Consider the following 27,082-nt stretch of genomic DNA (forward strand, 5'->3'; position numbering starts at 1 on the left):
GGTCTGGTCTGAACTCTGGGCTTAGGTGCTGTCCCTCAGCTCTTCAGCTCAAGACTAGCGCTCTACCACTTGAGCCACAGTGCCACTTCCGGCTTTTTTCATTTTGCTTATGTGGTGCTGAGGAATCGAACCCAGGGCCTCATGCATGCAAGGCAAGTGCTCTATCACTGAGCCAACTTCCCAGCCCCTTATATTTCTATTTCTGTCTCGCAAGTAGCTAGGATTACAGGCTTGAACTACCATGCCATGTAGCAGCATTTTTTTGTGTGTATACAATATCTGTATGTATATATTATATTCTTTCTTTTAAGCTGGACTGCGGAGTTCAGGGTTTGGGGGGTTTTAGGATCTCTTGCTTGCTAGTCATACTCTCTACTACTTAAGCCATTACCTAGCCATTACTGCTTTCGTTGTTTTAGAGCCTTGAGTCTGTGACCATGCTCCTCCTAACTAAACCTCTAATACAGCTGGGATCACAGATGTACACCACTTTGTCGGTTTATTTATTAAGGTCACTTTTGCCAAGGGAGACCTCAAAATGAGATCTTCCTGATCTCCACCTAACTAGTAGGTGGAATTACAGAGGTGTGCCACCACATCTGGCCCTGCCTTAATAATTTTGAGGAAGGGTTTGAACTCAGAGCTTGGGTCCCTTAGGTTTTTGGTTCAAGGCTAGCATTCCAACACTTGAGCTATTGCTCTGCTTCCAGTATTTTTCTGGTTGATTGGAGATAAGAATTTCATGGATTTTCCTGCCTATGCTGGTGTTGAATCGTGATGCTTGGATCTCAGCTTCCAAAGTAGCTAGGATTATTAGACATGAGCCACTGGTGCCTGGCTGTCATAATTTTTTTAAGAAAGATAGTATCTTTCTTCATGTATTTCTTGCAGAAGTTATAATGAATAACATTTTAAATACCTAGGGGCTGGAAAGGTTGCTCAGTGGTAGAGTGCTTGCTTTGCATGCATGAGGCCTTGGGTTCCATTCCTCAGCACCACATAAGCAGAAAAAGCCAAGTGGCACTGTGGCCCAAGTGGTAGAGCACTCACCTTAAGCTGAAGAGCTGAGGGACAGCGCCCAGGCCAGAGTTCAGGCCCCACAACCAACAAAATTAATTACTTAATTAAATAAAATACCTTAAAAGAGGGAAATACTATTGATTAAAAACAAAAGCAGCTGGTTGTGGTGGCTCATACTTGTAATCCCAGCACTCAGAAAATGAAGGCCAGAACATGTTAAGTTTAAGGTCAACTTGAAGTTTAAGCTCCAGGTCAGGGAGATCCAGTCTTTACCCCCCCCAAAAAAAGACAGATGGTAGGTTAGGGTCAGAAAAAAAATATATATGTACATATATGTATATACATATATCATAAACACTAATAAAGAAGCTAGGATGAGTCTAACATCCGAATCAAAATATGATTCAAGGTACAGACCATTGTAGGAAAAAGATGGATTATCTTTGAGATATATTTCAAATCCAGCACGACAAGGATCATTTTATTCCAGTCTGAGGGGTCTTAGAGCTAGAGTCTCTTCTAAGACTGGAGCAAGTGGCTTCTGTCTTCACTTTTCTCTCCCAAAGGATTCAGAGACCCATTTCTATGACATTACGTTCTATGCTGGTTGTGAGTGTCAACACTCACAAAATCTTAGAGGAACTAAGCCCACGGTCTCCTTCATTCTCTCAGAAAAATCCCCCTCCCTTCTCTCAAATGCTTTTTCCCCCTCTTATTTATTTACAGCAGCTCTTGGTGATCTAGCAAATGACTCAGAACTGTGTGACTGGTTCGCCTTTCAAAATATTTGACTGTAGTAAATGGGGTGAGAAACAAGACAGTCAAAATGTGCAAACATCTGCAACTTGTAGAGTTCTCATTCTTGTTATCTAAAACAACTTGCATCATATTTTATTAGCTTACATCAGCAATACAGGGAGGAATTTCATTGTTACATTTTCCACACTTTTAACTTGCATCTTATTAACAAGCTCCCACTCTTGTTAATGACAGAGGAGAAAATCAAACTTGACAAGGTTCCTTAATTACATTTCAGTTGTTTTCAGCTTAAAACCTTCCCAGTTTAATATGGTGTTTTTGAGAGAAATACGGAGTCAAGCTGGAGTTTGAACTTTCCCTCGGAGCCCCCTCTGGCCAGGGTTTCCCCTTCTTGGCATGGTTGCTGGCACCAAAGATCTTACAGTGCCTCTGAACAGAGAGGAAGCAGTGTTAAGGGCGTGTTGTGCTGTTCTTCACCTACTCTCCCCGCTGTGTGGCCATTCTGGGAATCTCTGGGCACATGTGCTTGTGCCTAGAAAATAGATTGCAGCAGATTTTGGCTGGCCTTCTGTTGTTTTTCTTATTTGTTTGTTTGTGCACTCACTACTGGAGGCTAAGGCCTCGTGTTCCTCTTTCTGTGAGGTCCCTGCTAGGCTCCCTGTCAGTACTTCAGCATCCTCTCGTTAAGGTTGGAAAATTATTCTGGTTCTCCTCCATAACTCACGGGGGCTACAGAGAACTGGTATGCAAGTATAGGTCCATCTGACTAGACACGTCCTGGTCAGTAAAGAATCACCTCTTCTCTGGGCACTGGTGAGCTCACACATTTAATCTTGTCCGCTTAGGAGGTTGAGAGCTGAGGATCATGTTTGAAGACAGCCTGGGCAGGAAGTCCATGAGACTCTTATCTCCAATTAACCAGCAAAACACTGGAAACAGATTGGTTGCTCAAGTGGTAGAACATGAGCTTTGAGCAAAAAGCTAAGGGACAGCTCCCCAACCCCCAGTACTGGCACACACACCTAAAAAGGAATCACTCTTAAGTGACACTGATTCTCCAGTGCTATGCTGAGCATGGAGTGAAAGTGAAGGCTTAGCCAAGACCTTCCAGCTTCCCCCTCAGTGTATTCAGGGGTCCTGATGTCACGATCCTCTTCCTCAGTACGGAGAGGTTCTTTCTCAGCACCCCAAGTAAATCCAGTCCTTCTAACCCTCTCAACCCTTCCAACTCTCCCCCCTCCAGGACAGTCCCCCTGGAAGGGCTGTCTACTTTCTTATTAAGTATGTTTCAACTCCTTTTTATACCCCAAGTTCGTTCTACCTATTAACTACAGTAAAACGTAATGTTCAGGCTACATGATTTGCTCTTCACATTTAAAATATTTGGGAATTAGGAAGTGGCACTGTAGCCCAAAGTGGTAGAGCGCTCACCTTGAGATGAAGAGCTGAGGGACAGCGCCCAGGCCCAGAGTTCAAGCCCCATGACTGACAAAAAAAAAAAAAAAATGAGGATTAAAGGTCTGCCATCTATCCCAACCAAGTTTTCAAGACTGTTATGCTTTTGTGGGCTTCTAAAGATGAACTAGATTGTTTGATCTTTTGGATTAAGATATGTGTACAAGATGAACTCTAGGCTTTAATTATTTGCCTTTACATTCCTGCCCTAACAACTCTGATGCTCTCTGGAGCAGAAGGATGCTTCTGATTGAAAAGAAATGTCCACATGGAAAAATAAATGAGAAAATGAGCATGCCAGTTTTTAGTCTGGTTAATATTCAGTTCTAAAGGTGGGACCAAGAGCAGAGCCTTTTATTTTCTTTTCCCCCTCTAACTCATTGTGACCTTATCAGTAAAGACATTTATCAAATATAAATAAAGCAAAAGGGATCTTTCATCTATCTTCTTTGGGTCCCTCGAAGTAGACAAAACCAGGGAGAAGGAAAGGGTTGCGCTTATTACTGCTGCATGCAGGGGAAGGCAGAGTAGATGAAAGAAAATGTCGGTACATCTTCTCATCCTACCTGTCCCCCGGGAGCTTTAGGTCCTCATCCTATCAAGAGAGGGACAACAACTTGGTCAGTGAGTTCCAGCAGGGGTCAGCAATGGATTGGACTGGAATATACCAAGCAGCCCAGAGGTGGTGAGACAGGTTTTTCCTTCTGAGCTGTTGTGTAGTCAGAGCTTTGATCTTTAAAAGCAAAGACAAAAAAAAAAAAAACAACAACAGGCTTTTCTAGTTTGGGGCATTCAATTCAACTATGATTTATCAAGCACTTAGTAAGTGCCAGGCACAGACAGGGACATATTGAGAAACATAAATAGATCAAAGAAAGATCTCAACCCTTGCAAGTTTATATTTCAGCCAAGAAAGTATAGAAAATAAAAAAGAAAGTGGTTTGTTGGGTAATAGAAGACATAAAAAAACACACAGAAGCTAAGTGGGTTCAAGAGTGCTGCACGGGCACAGAGGTCAGGTCTAGGGAGTAAGAGGGCCTGGGCCTCACTGTGCACATAAGGTATGAGCAAAGACTTGAAGCTGGTGACAGCAGCTATCTGGAGGGCAAAGGGCAGAGCTAAAGAAACAACCCCATGGCATGAGATCAAGAAAAGGCAAAGGAGACTGCTGTGGCTGGGACAGACTTAGGGGCAGAATGAATATGGTATATCATACCATATTTTCATCACTGCCTGTTTTGGCAGTACTTGAGATTGACTACAACACCTCTCACTTGCTAGGCACAGACCATATCTTCGAGTCCCCTGCAATGACTTCAGCTTTTTCCCTGAAAGATCCCATTGGGGCTCTTGTGTCGGATCTAATTTGCTGTTATGTTTCAAAGACTCTCATCAGCTGTGTTTCAGAGATTTAAGCAGGGGGAAGTTTCACTCATCTACAGAGGAGGTGATGGTGGCTTGAACCAGAGTGATGGTAATGGGGATGGTGAGAAGTGGTCACTTTAAAATGCTGGCCCAGGGCTGGGAAGGTGGCTCAGTGGTAGAGCACTTGCCTTGCATGCCTGAGGCCCTGGGTTCGATTCCCCAGCACTACATAAGCAAAAAGGAAAAAAGCTGGAAGTGGCGCTATGGCTCAAGTGGTAGAGCACTAGCCTTGAGCTGAAGAGCTGAGGGACAGTGCCCAGGCCCAGAGTTCAGGCCCACGACCGGACCCCCCCCAAAAAAAACCAAACAATAAAATGCTGGCCCATTTTAATGAGAAAAGGAAATCCAGTAGATTTTCCTAAAGAAGTTACTGTAGAGATCAGAGGAAAGAAGAGTCAGAGTGACTCCAACATCTTTGGTCTGAGAAGATGGGAGAATGGGGCTGCCAGCAGCTGAGATGAAGATGAGAAGCAGGACAGATTTATGGGCAAAGAAAATGGGTTCTGTTTGGGGCATGTTAATTTCAAGATATATATTAGATATGTCAGTAGAAAATTTGAACAGACAGTAAAATAAGTAAGTGTACAGTTTAGGAGAGAAGTATAGACTAGAGAGAAAAATTGGAGTTAACAACATACAAATATCCTTTAAAGCTCTATGTGTGAGTCAGATCAATGAGAATGATGGTAGAGGGTGACAGGAAGAAAGGCTAAGACTGATCCCCAGAAAAGTCAAACGAGGAACTGAGAGGGGTGAGGAGAGACCAGCAAATGAGACTGAGCTGTAAGCATAGTGAGCATCACCCAAGTCTAGTAAAGAAAGCACATCCAAATAGAAAGTGGTCACTTTGTCGAATGCATATGCTGACTCAACAGGATGAGGGTTGGGAAGCTGACCACTGGCTATATCTATTAGGCAGTTACTGGCACCCTCATGAAGAGCAGGTGGAGTGGTGGTGACAGGTACTTGACTGACATGGACTAAAGAAAGAAAGAAAGGAAAGAAACTGCAGACTGAGTATAAAGCACTATTTTGAGACATTTTTTCTGTAATGAAAGAGAGTGGACATTAGTAGGAAAACATAGGGTCAAGAGAAGAGACTGGTTTATTTTTTAATGGCTAAGAAAGCAACCTGTTTATATGCTAATAGAAATGATCCAAGAGGAATAAAACAGTAGTTAATACATGCAGAGAGGAAAGGGCATTGCAGGAGCAACCTCCCTATAGTGCCAGGGAGAAAGAGCTAGCCTACTAATAGAGGGGTTGATTTTAACTAGCTGCAGAGAGATTTCATTGTGAAGCAGTTGGTAAGGCCTAATATGGGAGATGTGTAGACAAGGCCATGGGAGTCTATGGAAGTTCTTTCCTGATTACTTAAAATGTTTTCTCTGTAAAGTAGAAAGTGAGGTCATCAGCTGAGCTTGAGAATAGAGCCAGAGCTATTAGGATTTGAAGAGAAAAGAAAAGGGGTGAAAGAATCATTTGAGAGCCTTGGAGAGTAATGGACCAGGACATGTGTGATTGCTAAGCAGCACTAAGAATTCACTGGAGGCTAGCGACTGTGAATTTAAAGTGACAATAGTTGTGTGTGTGTGTGTGTGTGTGTGTGTGTGTGTGTGTCCACATATAGACATATCATTTTCATTCAACTGCATGCATTGAGACAGATTAAGCAGTAAAGCTGAGTTAGTTTTAGCTAAGTGCAGAGGGCCGTGAGAGCATCAGGGATAAGGAAGGGAAATGAAAATAAATTATTAGCGCAAATGAAATAGTATGTCTTTGTAGAAGCCAGTTCATTGCTTTAAATTATGGTATGACTCTAAAAATACTTTTGTTCTTTGACATAATTCTTGCCTTCTGTATAACCTGCCATTACATTATATTTATTATATATTAACATTATAAATTACTGCTATATAATGATATACTATATATTGTAATATATAATATATGTTATCTTAAAATGTTGTTAAATTATATATATTGGCATTCTATAAATACATTGCATGTAATTATAACAGTACATCATATGGTATAACATAATTTAGTATATAATGTTTTATGCCAAATTACATGGTTTAATGTAATTAACATTATATATTTATACTTTCTGTAATTAAATTTAATATTAAGTTATAGTATTAAATATAACAAACAAATTGTGATATGCATTGTATATTCTATATTATTTAATATATCCTATTACACAGAATATAATATTATTTGTAAGATGCCAAAAGTTTTTCTGGCTTATGGAGTAAACTAGAAAGCTAGAGGAGGTGATTATATAACAGGAACATGTAATTGAGACTCAGACATGGAGAAGTTACACATGTAAGTCATGATACAATCAAAGTTATGTCATGGAAATGTGTACTTGAGGTGGAGGGAGAACCTTATTGGAGGAGAGAGGTTGAGGCTGAGAGGCCAGATCATCTACATATATTTGGCATCTACCAAAGTTAAGGAAATGGTGGAGATGGTGATAATAAACCAGGAAGTGAAATTATTAAGAAATATGGGGAATGACCCTCAGATATTCTTAAAGTCAATCACTAATTGAATCTTATAATTGAAGTCATTTGTACCTGAATCTAAGTATTAAGGTATAACATATAACAAAACGTTGATGCAGTATACTTGCTTGAAACTCAACAAGGAGAAATTTCCCCTTGGGATTCTAGTCAGTGTTTTCCATCACTCAAGGGATTCTTCTTAGAGCAATATGCACAGGGTGGATACTGCCTTATACCAGTTATGTCAAAGAGAGAGACATTTCCCACTTAATGGCTTCTTCTTACTTTGTTTTTCCATTCAATAGTATGTAACAATTCCTATATCACATGTATTACATCTATCTGTATTCTTATTGGTAAAAAAACAACCATATATTGTGCCCAAATGGAAAGATATTGTACTTTCTTTGAGCAGTAAATTGGCTCCTATCAACACAACAAACCATTTATTTGTTATAATGATCTTTTTTTTTTTTTTGAGGTGGGGGAGACAGAAAATCACGAATCAAATCCAGGGCCTTGTGTTTGCAAGACAAGTGCTCTACCACTGAGCAACATCCTTAGCCCTGTGTCATCATTTTTTTTCTTTTTTGGTCAGTCGTGGGGCTTGAACTCTAGGCCTGGGCGCTGTCCCTCAGCTCTTCAGCTCAAGGCTAGTGCTCTACCACTTGAGCCACAGTGCCACTTCTGGCTTTTTCTGCTTATGTGGTGCTGGGGAATCGAACCCAGGGCCTCATGAATGCAAGGCAAGCACTCTACCACGGAGCCACCTACCCAGCCCTCATCATTGTTTTTTTAAGGAGTATTCAGGTTTATTCCTCACAAAGGCTGCTATGCATTACAGCTCCTTACTCAAATACTACTCACCAATGTACAACAGGACATTCATCTTCCCTGATGGATTTCCAGACTGGACAGTGGAGGGGAAATCAATCACCAATAGCTTTGAGGTATCAGGTTCTGATTTCCAAATTGTATGCTATACCTCTCTCATTAGATTGCTAATATCTCAGGGTGTTTTTTTTTTTCCCCTATCACCATTTCAAGGTACCAGAAGGAGTTTTGGTCTTCTTTATAACCAGAGTGGCTGGGACAGACTAATACCTCGATTTCATTTTGGTAATAGCACTGTTTTGGTGAGAGGCCATATTGCCTGTTGCTCAGAGGACTCTTGAAGTGAAGGATCAGTCACTGTGTTCATAGTCTGTCCCATCCTGACATAGTTCCTGGAACAGAGGGATGGTTTTTATCCTGGGGTCTTAGAAAATAAACTAACCTTTCCATCTCCCCAGGTGTTTAGAAAGATAAAGCCAAAACACTTTTCCTAGACAACAATTAGCTTAATGAGTTTTGGCACAGTGCTGTTTACAAGGGATGCTTTGGAGATGCCTCTCATGTTGGTTGTATAGTATGGAATGGAAGGGTGAAGGCACAGACACAAGACATTGGATTGACCAAGAGTCATAAGTCAACTTCCCTGCAACTGTTCAGAATGTTCTTCATTAAGTATCACGCCTCACAAGTTTGTTTGGTTTAAGTCCCTCTAATTCCGAGTAGATGTAGAAGACTATTATCTAAGACAGCAAAGGGAGATCATGTTCTGGTTCCATTCAGTACCATTGTTTGGGCAGTTTGGCACTAAGAAAACACAGGAAAATGCCCTCAAAGGAGTTCTCCAACACCTTGCTGTTATTTTTTTTCATCAAAGGAATGAAGGTGGTAGTTACCATGGACACCCAAGGCTGAAGTTTTCCTTTTCTTCCTGGACCACCAACCTGCTGAGTACACGTCCAGGTTGTGCTATTGTACTAACCACTCAGAGCGTGTCCCCAGGGTACTGTCAGCACAGGCCACACAACACCTCTTACTCCAAGTAGTTGTGTTAGTCCCACACTCACCTTCCATAGTCCACAGCCTGAAACTCTAGGCAAATGTAAGTTGGATACTAAAAATAGAGGTCAGTCGTATCTTCTAAATGGGAAACTGAAGTGTAATTATTATTGCATGTCAGCACTTTCTACTGAATATTCAACTTTCCTAAAAGATAGAAGTATGTAGGCCACTATCTAGGTTCCATTTGTATTTAAGGTATATTCCTTGATCATACCAGATAGTCAATTTGGGTTTTGAAACCTTAGAAAAGGGCATAGGAGAATCTTCTATTCCCCTGGTGAAAAGTGTACCTGTAAAAATCTATAACATTAACCAGGTACCTGTGGCTCATGCCTTAGATCTCAGGAGATCTAAGGATCATGGTTCAAAGCCAGCCTGGACAGAAAAGTCTGTGAGAATCTTATCTTTAACTAACCACTAGAAAACTGGGTGTGGTGCTGTGGCTTATAGTGGTAGTGTGCTAGCCTTGAGCAGAAAAGCTCAGGGACAGTGCCCAGACACTGAGTTCAAGCCTTACATCTGACAAAGAAAATCTATAACATACCTCAAGTACCTGAATTGGATATGATTGCATTTGGTGCCAGTAAAGGAAACCCTAAGTTACCAACCATTAGAAAGAGGTTCATATTTCCCATAGAACAAGAGATCTGGAGGGAAATGTCTACTGACACATTAGTTCTGTGCTGGTGTGGTCAGCATCTCCTCCTTTGCTTATCATGATGGCTAGACAACCAGGCCAGCTCTTGTCAGTTTGTGGTTCATATTTAACAAAGGAAGAGAAGGGAAAGTGGACCTACTGGCTTGCTTTCTCCCTTTCCACTCTAGGGAGCTCCAAGGTAGAAGGCTTATAGATCAATAAACCATGTAGTAGGATGGTACTGAGTTTCCTTAGAAAAAGTTAACTTCATGGGAAAATCTACGTGATAGCAGACAATCCAAATGACACCGAGAATTTGGAACTTGGATATAGGCAGGCACCTCTGAATGGACTTTAGAGACGGCTGTCATCATTGTGAGCCTCTAAGAAAAATTCTGGTGAAGAAGATAAAGATAAAAGGTCTTGCTGTTCTATGAAGTGATATGTCAGTAGAATTCAACTAGCCCTGGTTAGGATGACAAAAATGTGTAACTGATATTACTAGCAAAGGGATAAGTGGAGTAGAAAGAGGTCTAAAGACACTGATTGGTTTACCTCTAGTAACAAATATTGCAGGTATTATATTTGAGCTAAATTAAAGACTTGTACAACTGAATCTATGAGTCATCTGTTGCCAGCTTTTTAACAAGGCATATTGGAGAATTATAAGGATAAGTAGTGGGAAAATGACTTCTACTAAAGATGTACACTATTGCTGTGTTTTCTTTAAAATGACTGAACACTCGACATTGCTGTGTCATTTAGGGTCCCAGGACAAAATATATGGCATGCTCAGATGGGGTCAATAGAGGAAAATTTAATAAAGACAAAGATGTGAGCAGAGAATAAGTAGTTAAGAGAAGAAGATAGTTTAGTATCTTTCAGCTAGTAACTCAAGGTACCATTACCATGACTAGACTTGATAGAGTGTGCTGATTAGAGATAGATCACATGGCAGAGAACTAGGTTCATCAAAAAAGAAAGGAAGGAAGAAAATAAGAAAGAAAGGAAAGAAAAGAAAGAAAGAATAGACTTGGAGGTGGTAGGAGAAGATAGCTAGAAATATAGAAATAATTTTCAAGGGCTAGTAGAATGCTTTTTAAAAATATTTTTCTCTTTGATTATTTATTTTGATCACAGAATAGCATCTTGTACTCACTCAAAACAGAGAATCTGTTTTGTTCAGTTCATTACTGTACTGAAGGTCTCTTATATTCCTCAGAAGGAGCAGTAGTGAGCATGACATTAATGTTTTGGAGAAAACATTGCCTTTTAATGATTTATACTATTTTTCTCTTATCCTTATCATGAGAAAAACAACATATTTCCATTGTAGAATATTTAGCAATATATATCAACCAAAAGAAGAACATAAAATGATCGTGTAACCCCATACTCTAATATTATGGGATATGCTTATAAAATATCTTCATCTAGGGCTGGGAAGGGGGCTCAGCTACTGCTTGCCTTGCATGCCTGAGGCCTTGGGTTTGATTCCTCAGCACCACATAAGCAGAAAAAGCCAGAAGTGGTGCTCAAGTGGTAGAGCGCTAGCCTTGAGCTGAAGAGCTGAGGGACAGTGCCCAGGCCCAGAGTTCAAGCCCCATGACCGACAAAATAAATAAATAAACAAAACCTTCATCTAATCCTACATATGCATTTGTATGTTTTTCTACTTCTTTATTTTGTCATCATTTTATACTGACAGAGAAATTGCAATAATGGTACAAAAATGCCCATATTACTTTCATGATGATTCCCCCAAATGCTAAGCATTTACCAAACAATTTGCTCTCTCTGTTTGACTCTCTCTCTCATTTGTGTGTGTGTGTGTGTGTGTGTGTGTGTGTGTGTGTGTGTGTACACAGTGCTAGACATGGCATAATTTATATACACTCATGTGTGTATTTTTCTTTCTAAATCATTTCAGAATAAACAACTTTAAAGTCTTAACAGGAACAAGTTATGTCAATAATCTCATCACTATCTCCAATTATAATGGGCAATCCTCAAAAATGAAAAATAAGAAAGAATAATAGTGGTAATAGAACTCTTATCAAGAAATTTCCATCAGATTGAAACAGCCTTAGCTAGAAAATGAACATTCACAGACTTTTGTGAATACTCCAGAGTCTCACTGCAATCTGAGACAGATTGGGAAGGCTTTATTTTCTTCACAAAGGCCCAGCTGTGCTCCTGTTCCTAGGCTAGCCTGGAAATATTAGTTGGCCATTCAAAGGCTTGGAGAGGGACCTCAGTAAGTCCCCTGTAAGGTAATATCTGGAGGTATGAAGCCAGGCCATGGACAGCAAAGCAAGAGGTGCTCAATTTCAAAAAATGGTGTTGCTTGACATCCCATCTAATTTACAATATGGTAGATCATTTTGGAAAAGTCAGTTCCAGGTGTTCAATTGTAAATGCTAGGTATAGAAGACAGAGGGAGCAGGTTTGAAATAAGTCATTCTGGTCAGGACATAAACCAATCTCTCCCACAGTGGACTCACTAAGGAAAGATTAGACATTAAGGCCTTCTGTTACCTGTCAGGTACTGATTTCAGATTAGTTTTTAAGCACAGAACACCACCTTGAGTCTTGGCATAAAATAGAGCCAGGTACTAAGTGCCTTCCTGGATCATTACCCAAGTTGGACCGGCTTCCCAGAGGTGATGATGAAGATGACTAAGTTGCCCGGGCTTCTGCAAGCTGAACAGCAAGACACTTTGCCACAGGAACTATTCCTTTCTTTGGTAGTAAGAGTGTGAAACAAGCAAAGCCCTCAAGATCTGGTTCAGACCACTTACCCTGCACAGCATCAAAATCTTGCAAGTGTTGTCTCTCAATTGGTGCCAAAACTAAGTCTTCAGGATGCTTTTCTACATAGCTACTTCTAGATGATAGAGCTCATGGTAAAACAGTAGATCCCATAGGCAGAACCAAACTTTTGTTCTTAGTTCAAAACAATGTCATACCATGGTTGAGAGTATAGCTCAGTGCTAGAGGGGTTTGATTCCCAACACTAAAAATAAAAAGACTGCCAATCAACAAAACAACAACAACAAAAAACACCCCACAATGTTATATGATTATTTTACCAAACACAATCTAAAGAGGATCAAACAAGAGATTCAGGGAAAGGATAAGAAAATGAAAACAAATCCATGTGTAGAATATTGTTCTAGTGTATAAAAAGATGCAATCCCATTGACAGTTGAAAGAATCCAGTGTAATTTTTTGCCACCATTTGCCTGTGAAGGGCAGAGAAATGTTGGAGATACTAAGTGTAGGTTAATCTTTCAAGGGATTTTGTTATAAGGGGTAGGAGAGAAATGGGACTGTAGTTAGGAGGTTTATTCAATTGTCCTTTATTAACATACAGCAATAGTACAACAGAAGTTTCATTGTGATAATTCTATAGATCAAGAGATGGCTTTTAAAGACAGACAAAAATGTTAAAAACCAATTTCTTAAACATGCCACCAATCTCTTTCCAAGTGTCTCCTATGTGACAAACCATTAATTTCCACCTGTAAGGCAGTTCATTTGTTCATGAGATGACACCAAATCACCTTACCTTTCATCTAGGAAATGAGACAATGGGCTGTGCTGCTTGCAATCTACCCAATTGTTTATTTCCCTATTCCACTTTCCTTCCTAATTGTTGATTTTCCTATTCCACTTTCCTTCCTAATTGTCTATTTCCCTATTCCACTTTCCTTCCTAGTTGCTCCCAAGAGAGGCAATATACTACGTCCAGTTTCTGGCTACTACCATTGTGAAGAAACGGCTATCTATAAGCAAGACTCAGAAGTTTCCTTCTCGTGGCTTAGTGCCTTGCATGCATGAAGCCCAGGTTTGGTTCCTCAGTACCACATAAACAGCAAAAGCCAGAAATGGCTCTGTGACTCAGGTGGAGTGTACTAGCCTTTAGCAAAAGAAGCACAGGGACAGTGCCCAGACCTCGAGTCCATGCCCCAGGATTGGCACACACACTAAAGAGTTTTCTTCTCAGTCAATATAGAGGATTTGTTTTTATGAGAAGACATGAGTTGAGGCAGGCTTGCTCCACTTTGTATTATTCATAAATATAATTAAAAGTCAACTTCAAAATGGAATTTTCCCTCCAAGGTATTAACAGGATATTTTATATTAATGGGTTTGGGTTTAACAACAAATAAATAGAACAATGGAATAGAATAATTTCTAGATAACCATTTGTGGATTTTTGTTCCTTTTTGGTTTTAGGGTTTTCTGTTGTTGTTTTCTGTTGTTGTTGTTACTGTTGCTTGGTTTTTGGTTTTTCATTACTGAGGTTTAAACTCGGGGCCTCACACTTGCTACACAGGTGTTCTACCACTTGAGCCATGCCTCCAACCCAGGACAGACTCTTAAGCAACTTTAAAAAATACCATAAGAGAGGCTGAGAATGTGGCTTAGTGATAGAGTGCTTTCCTAGCATGCATGAAGCCCTGGGTTTGATTACTCAACACCATATAAACAGAAAAGGCCAGAAGTGGCACTGTGGCTCAAGTGGTAGGGTGCTATCCTTGAGCAAAAGAAGCTCAGGGACAATGCGTAGACCCTGAGTTCCAAAACCAGGATTGGCAAAGAAAAAAATAGCATAAGACAAAACACTGATGTGTATGATTGCATCAGAACTGAAGTCTTGTAACAACATAATAAAGTACTACTTCATACCCACAAGAACAGTATGATTTTATTTTAAAGGGAAAATAGCAAATGTTGTCAATGATGCAAAGAAATGGGAACCCTCATACATTGCTTGTGAGATCATAAAATGTTGCAGCCACTATGGAAAGCAATTTATTGGTATATTAAACAGTTAAACATAGGTTACCACATGACCCAGCAGTAACAATCTTAGGTCTATTCATAAAATAATAATAAACATGGAAAGCTTTTTGTTTTTGTCCATCATGGGGCTTGAATTCAGGGTCTGGGTGCTGTCCTTGTGCTTTTTCACTCAAGGCTAGCACTCTACCACTCTGAGCCACAGTGCCACTTCCAGTTTTCTGATGGTTAATTGGAGATAAGAGTCTCATAGACTTAACTGCCTGGACTGGCTTTGAACCATGTTCCTTAGCTCTCAGCCTCCTGAGTAGCTAGGATTATAGGCATGAGCATCGGAGCCAGGGAAACATACATGTTTATAGAAGTACATGGAAGAATGGATAAACAAAGTATGCTTAACAGGAATATAATATCATTTACCCATAAGAAGTTTGACATACTGGTGCATGCTGTGACATAAATGAATCTCTAAGATGTTATGTCAAGTAAACAGAAGTCACATAAGGAGTTACATTATACATTTCTATTAATATCAAATATCTGGAATAGATAAATCCATAAAGATACAACACAAATCAGAAGATCTTAGCTGAAGATCAACCTAGGAAAAAGCATGAAATTCTACCTGATAAACAAAATCCTAAAAGACTAGGGGCATGGCTCCAATGATAGACTGTTACCTAATGAGCATAAAAGTTTGAGGTCAAACTCCAGTGCTGCCAAAACATAATGTAGGTTCATTTTCAAATGGTTTATTAAGGAAGTCATCTCAGGATAAACTAGTAAGCAAGTTTGGGGCATAGGATAGAAAAACAGAAGACACCAAAGGATGTATTTTGGATAGAGTTCCTGATAGAGTCCTGATCCTGTGGGTGAGTTCTGGGGAAAAACTATTACACCTCAGTCAGAACCATTTTAAGGCAAAAGACATACGCTTTTATAATTCAGCTGGATGGTCCCCTGCTTATATAGGCTGCCAGAAGGGATCCCTCACCTTCTAGGCACTTACATTCTGAGATAAGTGGCTCCAATAGCCCAAAGGCAATCCTTGAATGACCTTAGATGTGATGCAAAGCAAACCACACTGTAAGTAGGAGACACACTCCCAGGATCAGAATGAGGGATCCATTGCTTTCTGACCATAGCAGGTACTTGTGAGGATACAAGGACCAACATGAATAGCTGCTGGGAATGTAGATGGAGGCAGCCACTATGAAGTCCAATTTGGCATTTTTTAGACAAATTATATTAGACAACCATAAGTACATTTGTATTTTTCAGATCCTGAAGGGACTATAACGTATTCATAAGGACAATATTTAATTGCTGACAATGGGACATAGATGTCCTTTTTAACCCCTACAGGAGTCACTAATGTCATCCTCTCTACCAAGGTTTCACACAGGCTCTCTTCATCGTCCTAGCCTCTTAGTGACGTTGGAACTACTGAATCATGCATGACAGAAAAGTGATAGAAATATTTGTTTGCAGCCTCAATCAGCTGAAGAAACTTTTCTTACTTCAGGTTCCACTGAAATTTGACAGTTTTTCAGAGTCATACCTTATTTGCATGTTTTGCCTCTAAAAATTGTGCCTTTTTCTTAGTATAGAACAAGTAAGTCCACTCAGAAAATACTCTATATCCCCAAAGTTGGATGTATTAATTTACAAATTCTCATATTTCTTGTTTCTAACATACATACATATATGTGTCACACTAAAGCTTTTAGGATATTTCTAATTTTTTAATTTCCCAGTTTACTTGCTTTTGTTATTTTTGTCTCCTTACATTATAGACATTTCTTCAGTTAATTCTATTTATTTGAACATGATACATTTATTTTTAGATGTCTCCTACTTAAATCAATCATCCTTTCCAAAAAAAAACCAAAACAGATGTTATATGTAAAATGCTGAGTACCAGCTGGGCACTGGTGGCTTATGCCTATAATCCTAGCTATTCAAGAGGCTGAGATCTGAAAATCATAGAAGAAAAGCCAATGAGACTCTTATATCCAATTAACCAGCTAATAAACTACAAGTAGAGATGTGGTTTAAGCAGTAGAGTGCCAGTCTTGAGTGAAAAAGCCAAGAGAGAGCATGAGGCCTGGAGTTCAAGCCCTAGTTCTAGCATAAAAAAAATAGTAAATGCAAAGTAACAGAGTATTTCTTATTATTTCAAGTGGAAAATGTTATAATGGGTTATCTGTCAGCAAAAATTATCCAATTAAGTTCTTTAGGCATAAAGAACTTAAAACATTTTATAGCTCATTAAAAATTTTAACATTAGAAAATGTTTTAAAATTGATTTCTGATCGGAAACAATGTAATTGTTAACAGGCAGTGGTTTGATGCAGTGGTTTAGCCTCTCGATGTAGGTAACATCTGAAATTCATATCCTTCCGTCAATACTTACACTTTATAAAATGACTACATATGATTTCCACATTCTAGCGATTGTACTTGGAATGTAAATCAATTATTTGCACATTCTTTAAAACACACTTTTTTCAGTTTCTTTTTTAAAAATTCTATTTTCTTGTAAAGATGCTGTACAGAGCAGTTACAGTTACATCAGAAAGGTAATGAGTACATTTCTTGTTGGGCATTGTTACCCCTCCTTTGTTTTTTCTCCCACTATCCCTTCCCTCTCCTGCCTCCCCCATTACCCTCTTTAAATCTGTAAGGTTCATTTCTAACAGTGTCTTGCGAGTTTCATTGTTGCAATGTGTCATCCTGTGTCCTTGTTTCAGCATTTTATTATTCCACTTCCCTTCCCCAAATTATATAAATGTATATACAAGATGCAAGTTACCAAATCAAATACAGTGGCAACAGGGATATACCATAGGAGGAAGACCATACAAAAGAAACAAAGAATAAGTCACACAGTACATTAAAAACAACAACGAAGAAGAACCTCTTGTGTCCATTTCTTGGGGTTCATAAAATACACATTTTAAAAGTCATATTGGTGCAAACATTTTTTTCTTAGATGACAAATAAAGAACAATGTATTGAGAGATATGGTCTATGAGTATTTAAAAGTGAAGAGATATTTTATAGTATTAACAAGAAAGATGTTCTATTGGAAACATTCATACATTCCCCTAGTAATTACCTTTAAAATTTCAACAGGCAGTATGTACAAAATTTGTGAAGAAGAAGAAGAAGAGGAGGAGGAAGAGGAGGAGTCAGAGGAGAAGGAGGAGGAGAAGGAAGAGGAAGAAGAAAAGAAAGAGGAAGAAGATCTGGCCAGTCTGTTTCCCTATGATACCCTAGACTTGTTCTGTTGTGTGGCTACTTAGGGTGAATTTCATCGCTGAAAGTGCTGTCCACCCACAATACCTGGTGGTCTGTGCCAGCCATGCCAACCTACCTACAAAATCCACATCACCCCATACCCACAAAAACATATCCAAAGGACCCCTTGATCATTTTTCAGATGCTCTTAACATCTTGAGTAATTGTCTCCGTCATCAAGGTAAAGTCCCCCACTTGCTTTCTACCTGTGACCATCAGGGGGCGACTTCTAATACTTTCCCCGGATCTAGACTTCTTGAGGTGTAATCCCAAATTGTTTCCTAGTACCATTCCTTTAAAACTCTCTGAGACCCATTATCATCAAAAATATCTCCCAACTTTCCTAGACTACTCTTCAAATGTAAGAACAGTTTGATCCAGATAGAAAAATCAGATGATAGTCATCTTTTTTGTTCTTTTGTGACTAGTTTCACCATTTAAAATCTCACAGTTTTTGTTCATCTGCTGATATATTCCTAGTTTGCATTCTGTCAATTTTTTTTGGCCATCCTAGGACTTGAACTCAGGGCATGTGGCACTGTCCCTGAACTTCTTTTGCTCAAGGCTAGCACTCTACCACTTGAGTCACAGTGCCACGTCCAGCTTTTTCTGTTTAAGTGGTACTGAGGAATCAAACCCCAGGCTTCATGAATAGGCAAGCCCTCTACCACTAAGCCACATTCCCAGCCCCACATTCTGTCATTTCTAAAACTAACACTCTCAAGTTCTCCGTTCATTTGACTCATCAGTAGGTTGCCCTTGCCTTCCTAGCCAGACCCTCCTACTATTTCTGGGTCACCATGATTCTATAATTAAAGGCATAAGAAGATCTATGTATTAATTTTGCAGCCTTTAGGATGACATTGCTTTATTCTTGTAAGAAGAGGCTTCTTTTTCTTTTTTTTAAATTTTATTTTATTTTATTTGTGAACATACTGTACAGAGGGGTTACAATTACATGGGCGGGATAATGCGTACATTTCTTACCAAGAATTGCAGCCTCCTCCTTTGTTTACCCTTCACATCCCTTCCCAGCTTCCCCCCTCCCCCCCCCCAATTCCAATCCTTCTCCTGAGGCTTCTTTTTCTTTAGCTAACCATTGCTGTATTGCTATAGTACTCATAGATGTGATCTGATCATAAGTAATAGACATATTAGGGTCAAATGGGAATGCAGAGCAGGGGATGGGCATGTAGCAAAATGCCTCAGAGGGGCTATAGATAAACCACAAAAATCCTGTGATTTTGGTTCTATCTGATTTTTCCCCCTTAGTTCTAGTATTCTTTGTGAATAGGAAAAAAAGGAAGAAAATTTAGGATGGCTGTCAGGAACCACCAAGAATGCTTAATGCTAATAAATTAAAACCGACCATCTCAACTGCAACTTTTCAGTAGAGTTCTCCATCACCCATTCCATCAACAAATGTTTACTTAGTTCCCATAATTACCACTGCCCCAGGCAATGGAGCATAATCCTCGCCACATTTGGAGGGCATGAACTCATGAAAGAATGGGTACTAAATGAACACATACATAAGGGATGATTTTAATGGCTTTGAAGAACAATAAAGCATAATAAAGAGATAAAAGTTGACTAAGAGGTAGTTGCTATTAAGAAGACCTTTCTTATAAGGAGAGCAGAAAAATGAAATGAGGAAGTAAGTCAGTGAATGGTCTTGAAAATAGAATAAAAGAGAGCCCTGGAGGGGAATGCCCTTTGTCAAGAATGTAAGAAGTCTAGGATGCAGATATGATGGAAGAGTAGCCAGAGATGAAGGGAGGAGGAGGTAGAACCGCAGAGGGTCTTATATAATATGACAAGCAAAATAACAGAAAGATATCAACAGATTTGGAGCAAGAAAGTTCTGTTTTTTTAATATTAAAACGATCAGTCTATAGAGATATATGTTATTGGGGGCTGGGAAGGGGGCTCAGTGGTAGAGCTCTAGGCCCTTGGTTCGATTCCTCAGCACCACATAAGCAGAAAAAAAAAGCTGCAAGTGGTGCTATGACTCAAGTGGTAGAGCGCTAGCCTTGAGCAGAAGAACTGAGGGACAGTGCCCAGGTCCAGAGTTCAAGCCCCCACTACCAACAAAAAAAACAGAAAGAAAGAATAAAGGAAATACATGTTACTGGAAAACGCTGAAACAAGGACACAGGTTGCCCCATTGCAACAAGGATACACAGAAGACAGAATATTGGAAACAAATTTCAGGCCGGGGCATGGGGGAGTGGAGGGGAGCAATGAGGAGGTGGGGGAGGGGAAAAGGATAGTGGGACAACAACAAGGAAGGAAGGAAAGGGGTACAATGATCGACAAGTAATGTTATTGCCTTACTCATGTCACTGTAACCCCTCCGTACAGGATCTTAACAATAAAATAAAATTAATAAAATTAATTTTTTAAAGAAATATATGTTATTGGGTGCTGGTAGCTCATGCCTGTAATCCTAGCTACTCAGGAGGCTGAGATCTGAGGATTGCTGTTCAGAGCCAGCCTGGGCAGGAATATCCATGAGACTCTTATCTCCATTTACCCACCAGAAAACTGGAATTGATACAGCACTAGCCTTGAGCTGAAGAGCTCAGGGACAGCACCCAGGCCCAGACTTCAAGACCCACAACCACCAGCCCCCCCCAAAAAAGAAGAAGAGGAGGAGGAGGAGGAGGAGGAAGAAGAAATATATGTTATACTTTCTCTTCTTATTGCCTATGTGTTAGCTTTCAAATTCAGGAAACTGGTGTGCTTAGGCTATAGACTTTAGACTTGTGTATGGGAGGTGGGGGGGGTGTGCACCTTACATTCTCCTTCAGCTTTCTTGCTTATAGCTGGTACTCTACCACTTGGGCCATGCCTTCCTCTGCTCTGGTATTTTGCTGGCTAGCTGGAGATGGAGTCTTGCAAACTTTTCTACTAGGACTTCCTTTGAAATCTTGATTCCCCAAATCTCAGCCTCTTTAGTAGCTTAGACTCTTCTTAAGGAACTGAGCAAGACCATTTATAATTTTTTTCTTACAAAATGTCTATAATTTCTCATGGCTGAGAGCTGATAAGAGCCTCCAACACGCAGTCTAATTGTAGCCTAATACAGTGGCACCCTTAGTACCACTCACTTCCCCCTCCTCTCTCTCTTTCTCACTAGAGTCATACCAAGAAAAGCCTCAATGTACTTGAGCAGGCCAAAGTGAAAAGAAGCTTCAGCTTGAACCCGGTGACTGAAAGCACTCTGATATCAGACCTGGAATTTATTTGAAGATAGAATTGGCAGAACTTAACAATGAATATATGAGATATATAAAGTGAAGGAATGAGAGAAAGCAAGCATACCTGTAAATGTTTTTACTTAGCTAATAGAATGAGTAGCAATGCTGCTTTACTGAAATAAGGGTTTGAAGGAGAGAATCAAGAATCATTTTGAACCTGTTAAATCTGCAATGTCTATTAGACACACAAGAACAGATACAGCTCCCAGCAGTGTACCTCCTCCAAGGACGAGTGAGCTCTGATAATTATCATCCACTCATTCATTTGGGAATAATGTAAATTCTGTTAGATAGGGTGTGGGTCAACAGATGGGGTAAATAAATTTGTACACCCCAGTTCCACTCTGTCTATAGATGAAGGGCTGCTAGGAAAAGTTCCTGCATAATCAATCCCCAGGCTTAGGTTTCCTATTTTGCTTTGCTAAGGAGAAAACTTTCTGGGATTGCTAGTCCCTGGTTCTAGGATACAACAGTATAACATACAGTTACAGCGTTTGCTGCAGCCAAGATGTTGACCTATTTAAGGTACTTATCACATCTCTTCTCCATCAAATCAGTCTCCATCTAAAGCAATTGAGAAACCTATGCAAGAATTAGGTAAGTTCAAAATATCACGGTTTTGGTTTTTGGTTTTATTTTGTTTTTGTTTTTTTTTTTTTGCCGGTCATGGGGCCTGAACTCTGGGTCTGGGCGCTGTCCCTCAGCTCTTCAGCTTAAGGCTAGTGCTCTACCACTGGAGCCACAGCACCACTTATGGCTTTTTCTGTTTATGTGGAGCTGAGGAATCGAACCCAGGGCCTCATGCTTGCAAGGTATGCACTCTACCGCTGAGCTACCTTCCCAGCCCCTGGGTTTTATTTTGGTAGAAGCTGGATTGGAGATTGTTGTCTGGATCCCGAAACATTAGACTCCCAAATACATCCTCCAGGACTAGAAAGAGACCTCCTCTGGTAAAGGAGAAGTCACATCTCATGTGTTTTTGGCATCTGTTTGAGCAGAGAAGGGCCAAAAGCTGGGTTGAGTTACTCTTGCTTAGCACTTACATGCATCACTTTTTCATTATAGAAGGGAAAAAGAGTGGTTATTTCTATCTAACACTCTTCCTTTCCATACCAATACTTCCAAAAGGGTTGTAGGATATACAGGTAAACATTTCTGTCCTACAAACAGAAATGGAAGAAGGAGTTCTTCCTGCTTTGTGCTTTTACCTCCCACTCTTTGGTTTCTGACATCCTAACTCTAGGAAAGCACTGTGTCACTTCCAGTACCCCATGTTTTCTGCCTAGCTGTTACCTGAGGGGTAGTCTCCCTTTGAGTGTGGAAAGTTCAAGGAGGATAACTATAAGAAGGGACTGTATACTTGTAGATTAATACTGAAGGAGTTGTAGGAAAGGGATTTGGTTGATGCAGCTCCAGTGTCTCTGAGAAAAAGAGACTCTTCAAGCAACTCCTGCTCTTCCACGGACTCAAGCATATTGGTTTTCAATCTGTAAGGGTTTGTTTGTTTGTTTGTGCAGGTCCTGGGGCTTGAACTCAGGGCCTGGGCGCTGTCCCTGAGCTTTTGTGCTCAAGGCTAGCACTCTACCACTTGAGCTACAACTCCACTTCTAGCTTTTTTTGCAAGGGGAGGGGGCAGTTATAGATAAGAGTCTCATGGTCTTTCTACTTAGGCTGGCTTTAAACTGTGATCTTTAAACTGTGATCCTCAAGTGTCAACCTCATGAGCCCCTCCCTGAGCCCTTCCTTCCTTCCTTCCCTCCCTCCCTCCCTCCCCCCCCCTCTTTCTTTCTTCTTTTTCTTTTTGTAGGTTGTGGGGCTTGAACTCAGGTCCTGGGTGTTGTCCCTGAGCTCGTTTTGCTCAAGGCCATTGCTCTACCACTTTGAACCACAACTCCAGTTCCAGTTTTCTGATGGTTAATTGGTGATAAAAGTCTCACCAACTTTCCTTCCCAGGCTGGCTTTGAACTGCAATCCTCAGATCTCAGCCACCTGAGTAGCTAAGATTATAGGCATGAACTACAAGCACCCAGCTTTTGTATTTTTCTTATATGCAAGTGATGTATGATTTCCTGGTAGTCAGATCCTTTAAAAATGGAAATGTGAATTTTACATGTATTTGTGACCTCACATACTTTGTATGTTAGGCATTCAAAGCCAGAAATTATTTCCACATACTTATTGAATATTTATAGCATATTAAACCATCTTAGGCATTGGGAATCAAACATAAATCCTTGGAATAATGAGTATAATCACATTAGCTTTATTATTTGTGTAAAAAAAGATGCAGTATACCAAATTAGAGAATAAAACAAAGTAAGTTTGGAGGATAAATGATCAATTTTGATTTTGATCAGTTGAGTATGAAGGACTGGATGAGGAATTTCTAGCAAGTGATTTAAATGATGATTCTGGGGCTGGGAGTAGCAGAGCATTTGCCTGCCATGTTTTTTTGTTTGTTTGTTTTTTGGTTGGTTATGTGGCCTGATCTCTGGGCCTGGGCGCTGTCCCTCAGCTCTTCAGCTCAAGGCGAGCGCTCTACCACTTGAGCCACAGCACCATTTCTGGCTTTTTCTGCTTATGTGGTGCTGAGGAATTGAACCCCGGGCCTCATACATGCGAGGCAAGCACTATACCACTGAGTCACCTTCCCAGTCCTGCCTGGTATGTTTAAGAACTAAGTCCCACCATATAGGATAAATAATAAATAAAAGGTGAATCTGGTTTGTTGCTACAGATTAAATGTCTCCATGTTATCCTTAGCAAAGAATATTTCAGCATTCTAGATTGTCCATTCATCTAAAATTCCCTGTATTGTCTCCAGAATCCAAAAGAGAATCATTAAGAGTCATTGAGAGTCGTCAAGAAATTTCATCTTCCTCCCTGAAATTTCCTGATGTCTTTAGAGGTATCATTTATAAGCTCTTTCTCATCTTATGTTGTATTGTTTTCTCTTGTCTTCTTTTCTTCTCCTTTTCTTCAAAACTCCTTTTCTTCCTGTTTCTCTTCCTCTGTTCTCCTCCTCTGCCCTCTCTTATTCTGTCATTTCTCTTTCATTTTAAAACTGTCTTGCTATATTGTCTAGTCTGGTTTTGAACTCTTGGACTCAAATGATCCTCCGACCATAGTCTCCTCAGGCACTAGGATTGTTGGCATGTATCAACATGCTCAGTTATATCTTTCTATTTATTTTGTTTGTAGTTTTTGTCTATTTGTGTGACATTTTTTCTGTCTGAGTTGTTCACAAGCAACAAAAGACTTGTAACTCATAACTTGATAGCCTTTTTTTTTTGCCAGTCCTGGGGCTTGAACTCTGGGTCTGGGCAGTGTCCCTGATCTCCTTTTGCTCAACGCTAGCACTCTACCACTTGAGCTGCAACATCACTTCCAGCCTTTTCTGTGATCAATTGGAGATAAGAGCCTCATGAACTTTTCTGACTGGGCTGGATTTGAACTACAATCCTCAGATCTCAGCCTCCAGAGTAGGTAGGATTACAGGTGTGAGCCACCAGTGCCTGGTTTATGGACTTAGAGTTTCTGAAAAACTGAATGTGAGAGACGGTTAAAGAACATAGTTTTCTATTTCCTTAGAAAGGTACTTCCAGGGCTTAATTCAGTCTAGTCACAAATTCTGGACAATCACCCTTAGGATTTATGTACAGGCAACCAAACTAGACATAAATCCTTTAAAAAATCACTTAATATAAACATAGCTCATTTTTTCAAATCCCTGGTCCTTATAGGAACTTGGGCTGATAGGTCTTACCCATGTTCTACTTAATTTTCAAAGCTTCCCTGATGTGATTCCACACTCTTCATTATTTCTTACTACTAAAACCAACTAAGCCACCAAGTTCCCATTAGGCTGCTCCATGCGCTTCCCTGCAATGTTCTGCTCAAATTCTGCATCCTTTAGGGAACTGTGTTACCCCATGCTTCATTGACTTCCATTGTCTCTAAATGATGGGTTCCACATCTACATCTGTACCTCCATTTCTAACTGTCTACATAAAAAAGCATAGCAGTACCCCATCCTCAACGTATACCCATTCAGGCCTTAGATATTGTTGATCATACTTACAAGTTGAAAGAAGAGGTGAAAGATGGCAGTTCCTCCAACTTTGCTCTACTGTGGATCCATACCAGTTTATTTTATTTCTGATCTTATGTAGATAAATCTCACCACCTTTATGAACTAGAATGTCACAGTAAAATCACAATAAAATCATTAATGACTTAACTTCATAGATGAAGAAGTTAAAACACCACTCCCAAGAGCGGAAGTGATTTAAATAATGTATTAGCATGTATTTTTCATTATCATCTACATTTACTAGTACAATTTTCTTGAGGAAAAATATTATTGTATTTTGTGCATTTTTTCTATCTATAGTATCATCACTTGGTTTTAATTTGTGTTCCGCACAGGATCAGGAATGGGGCTGGGCACACAGTGAGTGCCAAGGAAGGAATGTTTGGATTGAACTGCATCCCCGCAGAATGTGAACTATTCAGAACCATTGAATTTGGACTTGCATGAACCCCTACCTGTCTTAGGTTGGCCGAATTATCAGTGAACAGCAATGAGCCAGAAGACACATTCCAAGTGTGTAGTCTTGTTTGCTTACCTAAATTATAAACACCACTTTATAATGTGCAACACAGCACCATGAGCTATGTTAATCACAGAGCAGACCGTCATTAAATATATTTTAATTGGCTAATCAATTGTAGATCAAAAACCAGAGCTAGATCTGTGTTTCACATAGCAGTTAGAATGCCTTTGCCAAAAAGAAAGCCCTAGGCTGTTGTAGACAAGCACTTATTGGGCTGAGAAGCCACTTTGCATGTAACGCCTGGCTTTTAAATTGGCCTTGACGACTGGAATACTTCGCTGCCTTTTTGGCATCCAAGAATCATTTTGATAAGTACTGCAATAATGGTTATGTAGATGATTAATTATTGAGTACTTACAGCAAAAGGATACATTAAAAAAGCACAAGCTGTAAGATAGAATGAATTTATTTTGGTTTGCCCACAATGGGACTCCTACTCCCCTCAGGAACACTTTTATTTTTATTTTTATTTTTTTTGGGTCCAGTCATGGGGCCTGAACTCTGGGCCTGGGCGCTGTCCCTCAGCTCTTCAGCTCAAGGCTAGAGCCCTACCACTTGAGTCACAGTACTACTTCCAGATTTTTCCGCTTATGTGGTGCTGAGGAATCGAACCCAGGGCCTCTGACATGCAAGGCATGCGCTCTACCACTGAGCCACCTTCCCAGCCCAAGGGAACAATTTTAAGACCATTAATTTTGCCTGAATTAGTAGTGCAACTGGTAGTCAGTAATGAAAGCACCCATCGGAGAAAACCATGAGGACACAGTCCGGAGAAGGGGTTTATCAGAGGGGCTGACAAGGCCATCTCCATCACCAGAGAGGGAGCAATTTGGCTTCTTTCCCTGTTCAGGGGCATCATTGTAACATTGCTGCTAGAGATGGGAGGTATGCTGGAGAGTGTGGGGACCTATCCTGGGAGAGTTCTAGGGTAGGGTGGAGTTCAGGTCTGGGTGGAGACTGTTGAAGTGGGAGGAGCTGAGGGCCTGAGAGGGAGGGCACACTAACAATAGATTAGAGCTAATGTTTGGGCTGGGAATGTGGCTTGGGGTAGAATGTTTGCCTAGTATGCATGAAGCCTGGGTTCAATTCCTTAGCACCACCTAAACAGAAAAAGATAGAAGTGGCGCTGTGGCTCAAGTGGTAGCGTATCCAGCCTTGAGCAAAAGAAGTTCCGGGACAGTGCCCAGGCCCTGAGTTCAAACCCCAAGACTGAGAAGAAAAAAAAGTTAATATCCATGAGCAGAATTTGATCCTGGATTTGGGATTATTTGCACCAAATGAATATAGCTAGTTTATCTACCAAAAGCATAGTTTAGCTATTTCTACTTTTCATATTTCGTCCTCACGACTGTCTTTATTTTTAAAAGAAAGAGAGGTTCAGTCGAG

The 27,082-nt window shown here is 40.1% G+C and overlaps 1 protein-coding gene across 1 annotated transcript in view; it reads left to right on the forward strand.

Annotated features, from left to right (window-relative positions):
- Window positions 1-27,082, forward strand: part of Tsga13 (testis specific, 13) — a 47,124-nt gene that overhangs the window by 10,125 nt on the left and 9,917 nt on the right. Inside the window, exons 3-5 of the mRNA XM_013036412.1 lie at window positions 17,823-17,998; window positions 21,606-21,677; window positions 23,905-23,988. Coding sequence (XP_012891866.1) covers window positions 17,823-17,998; window positions 21,606-21,677; window positions 23,905-23,988 — 332 coding nt within the window. The remainder of the gene's footprint in view (window positions 1-17,822; window positions 17,999-21,605; window positions 21,678-23,904; window positions 23,989-27,082) is intronic.

This window comes from Dipodomys ordii, unplaced genomic scaffold, assembly GCF_000151885.1.
Source record: "Dipodomys ordii isolate 6190 unplaced genomic scaffold, Dord_2.0 Scaffold285, whole genome shotgun sequence".
Taxonomy (NCBI): Eukaryota; Metazoa; Chordata; class Mammalia; order Rodentia; family Heteromyidae; genus Dipodomys; species Dipodomys ordii.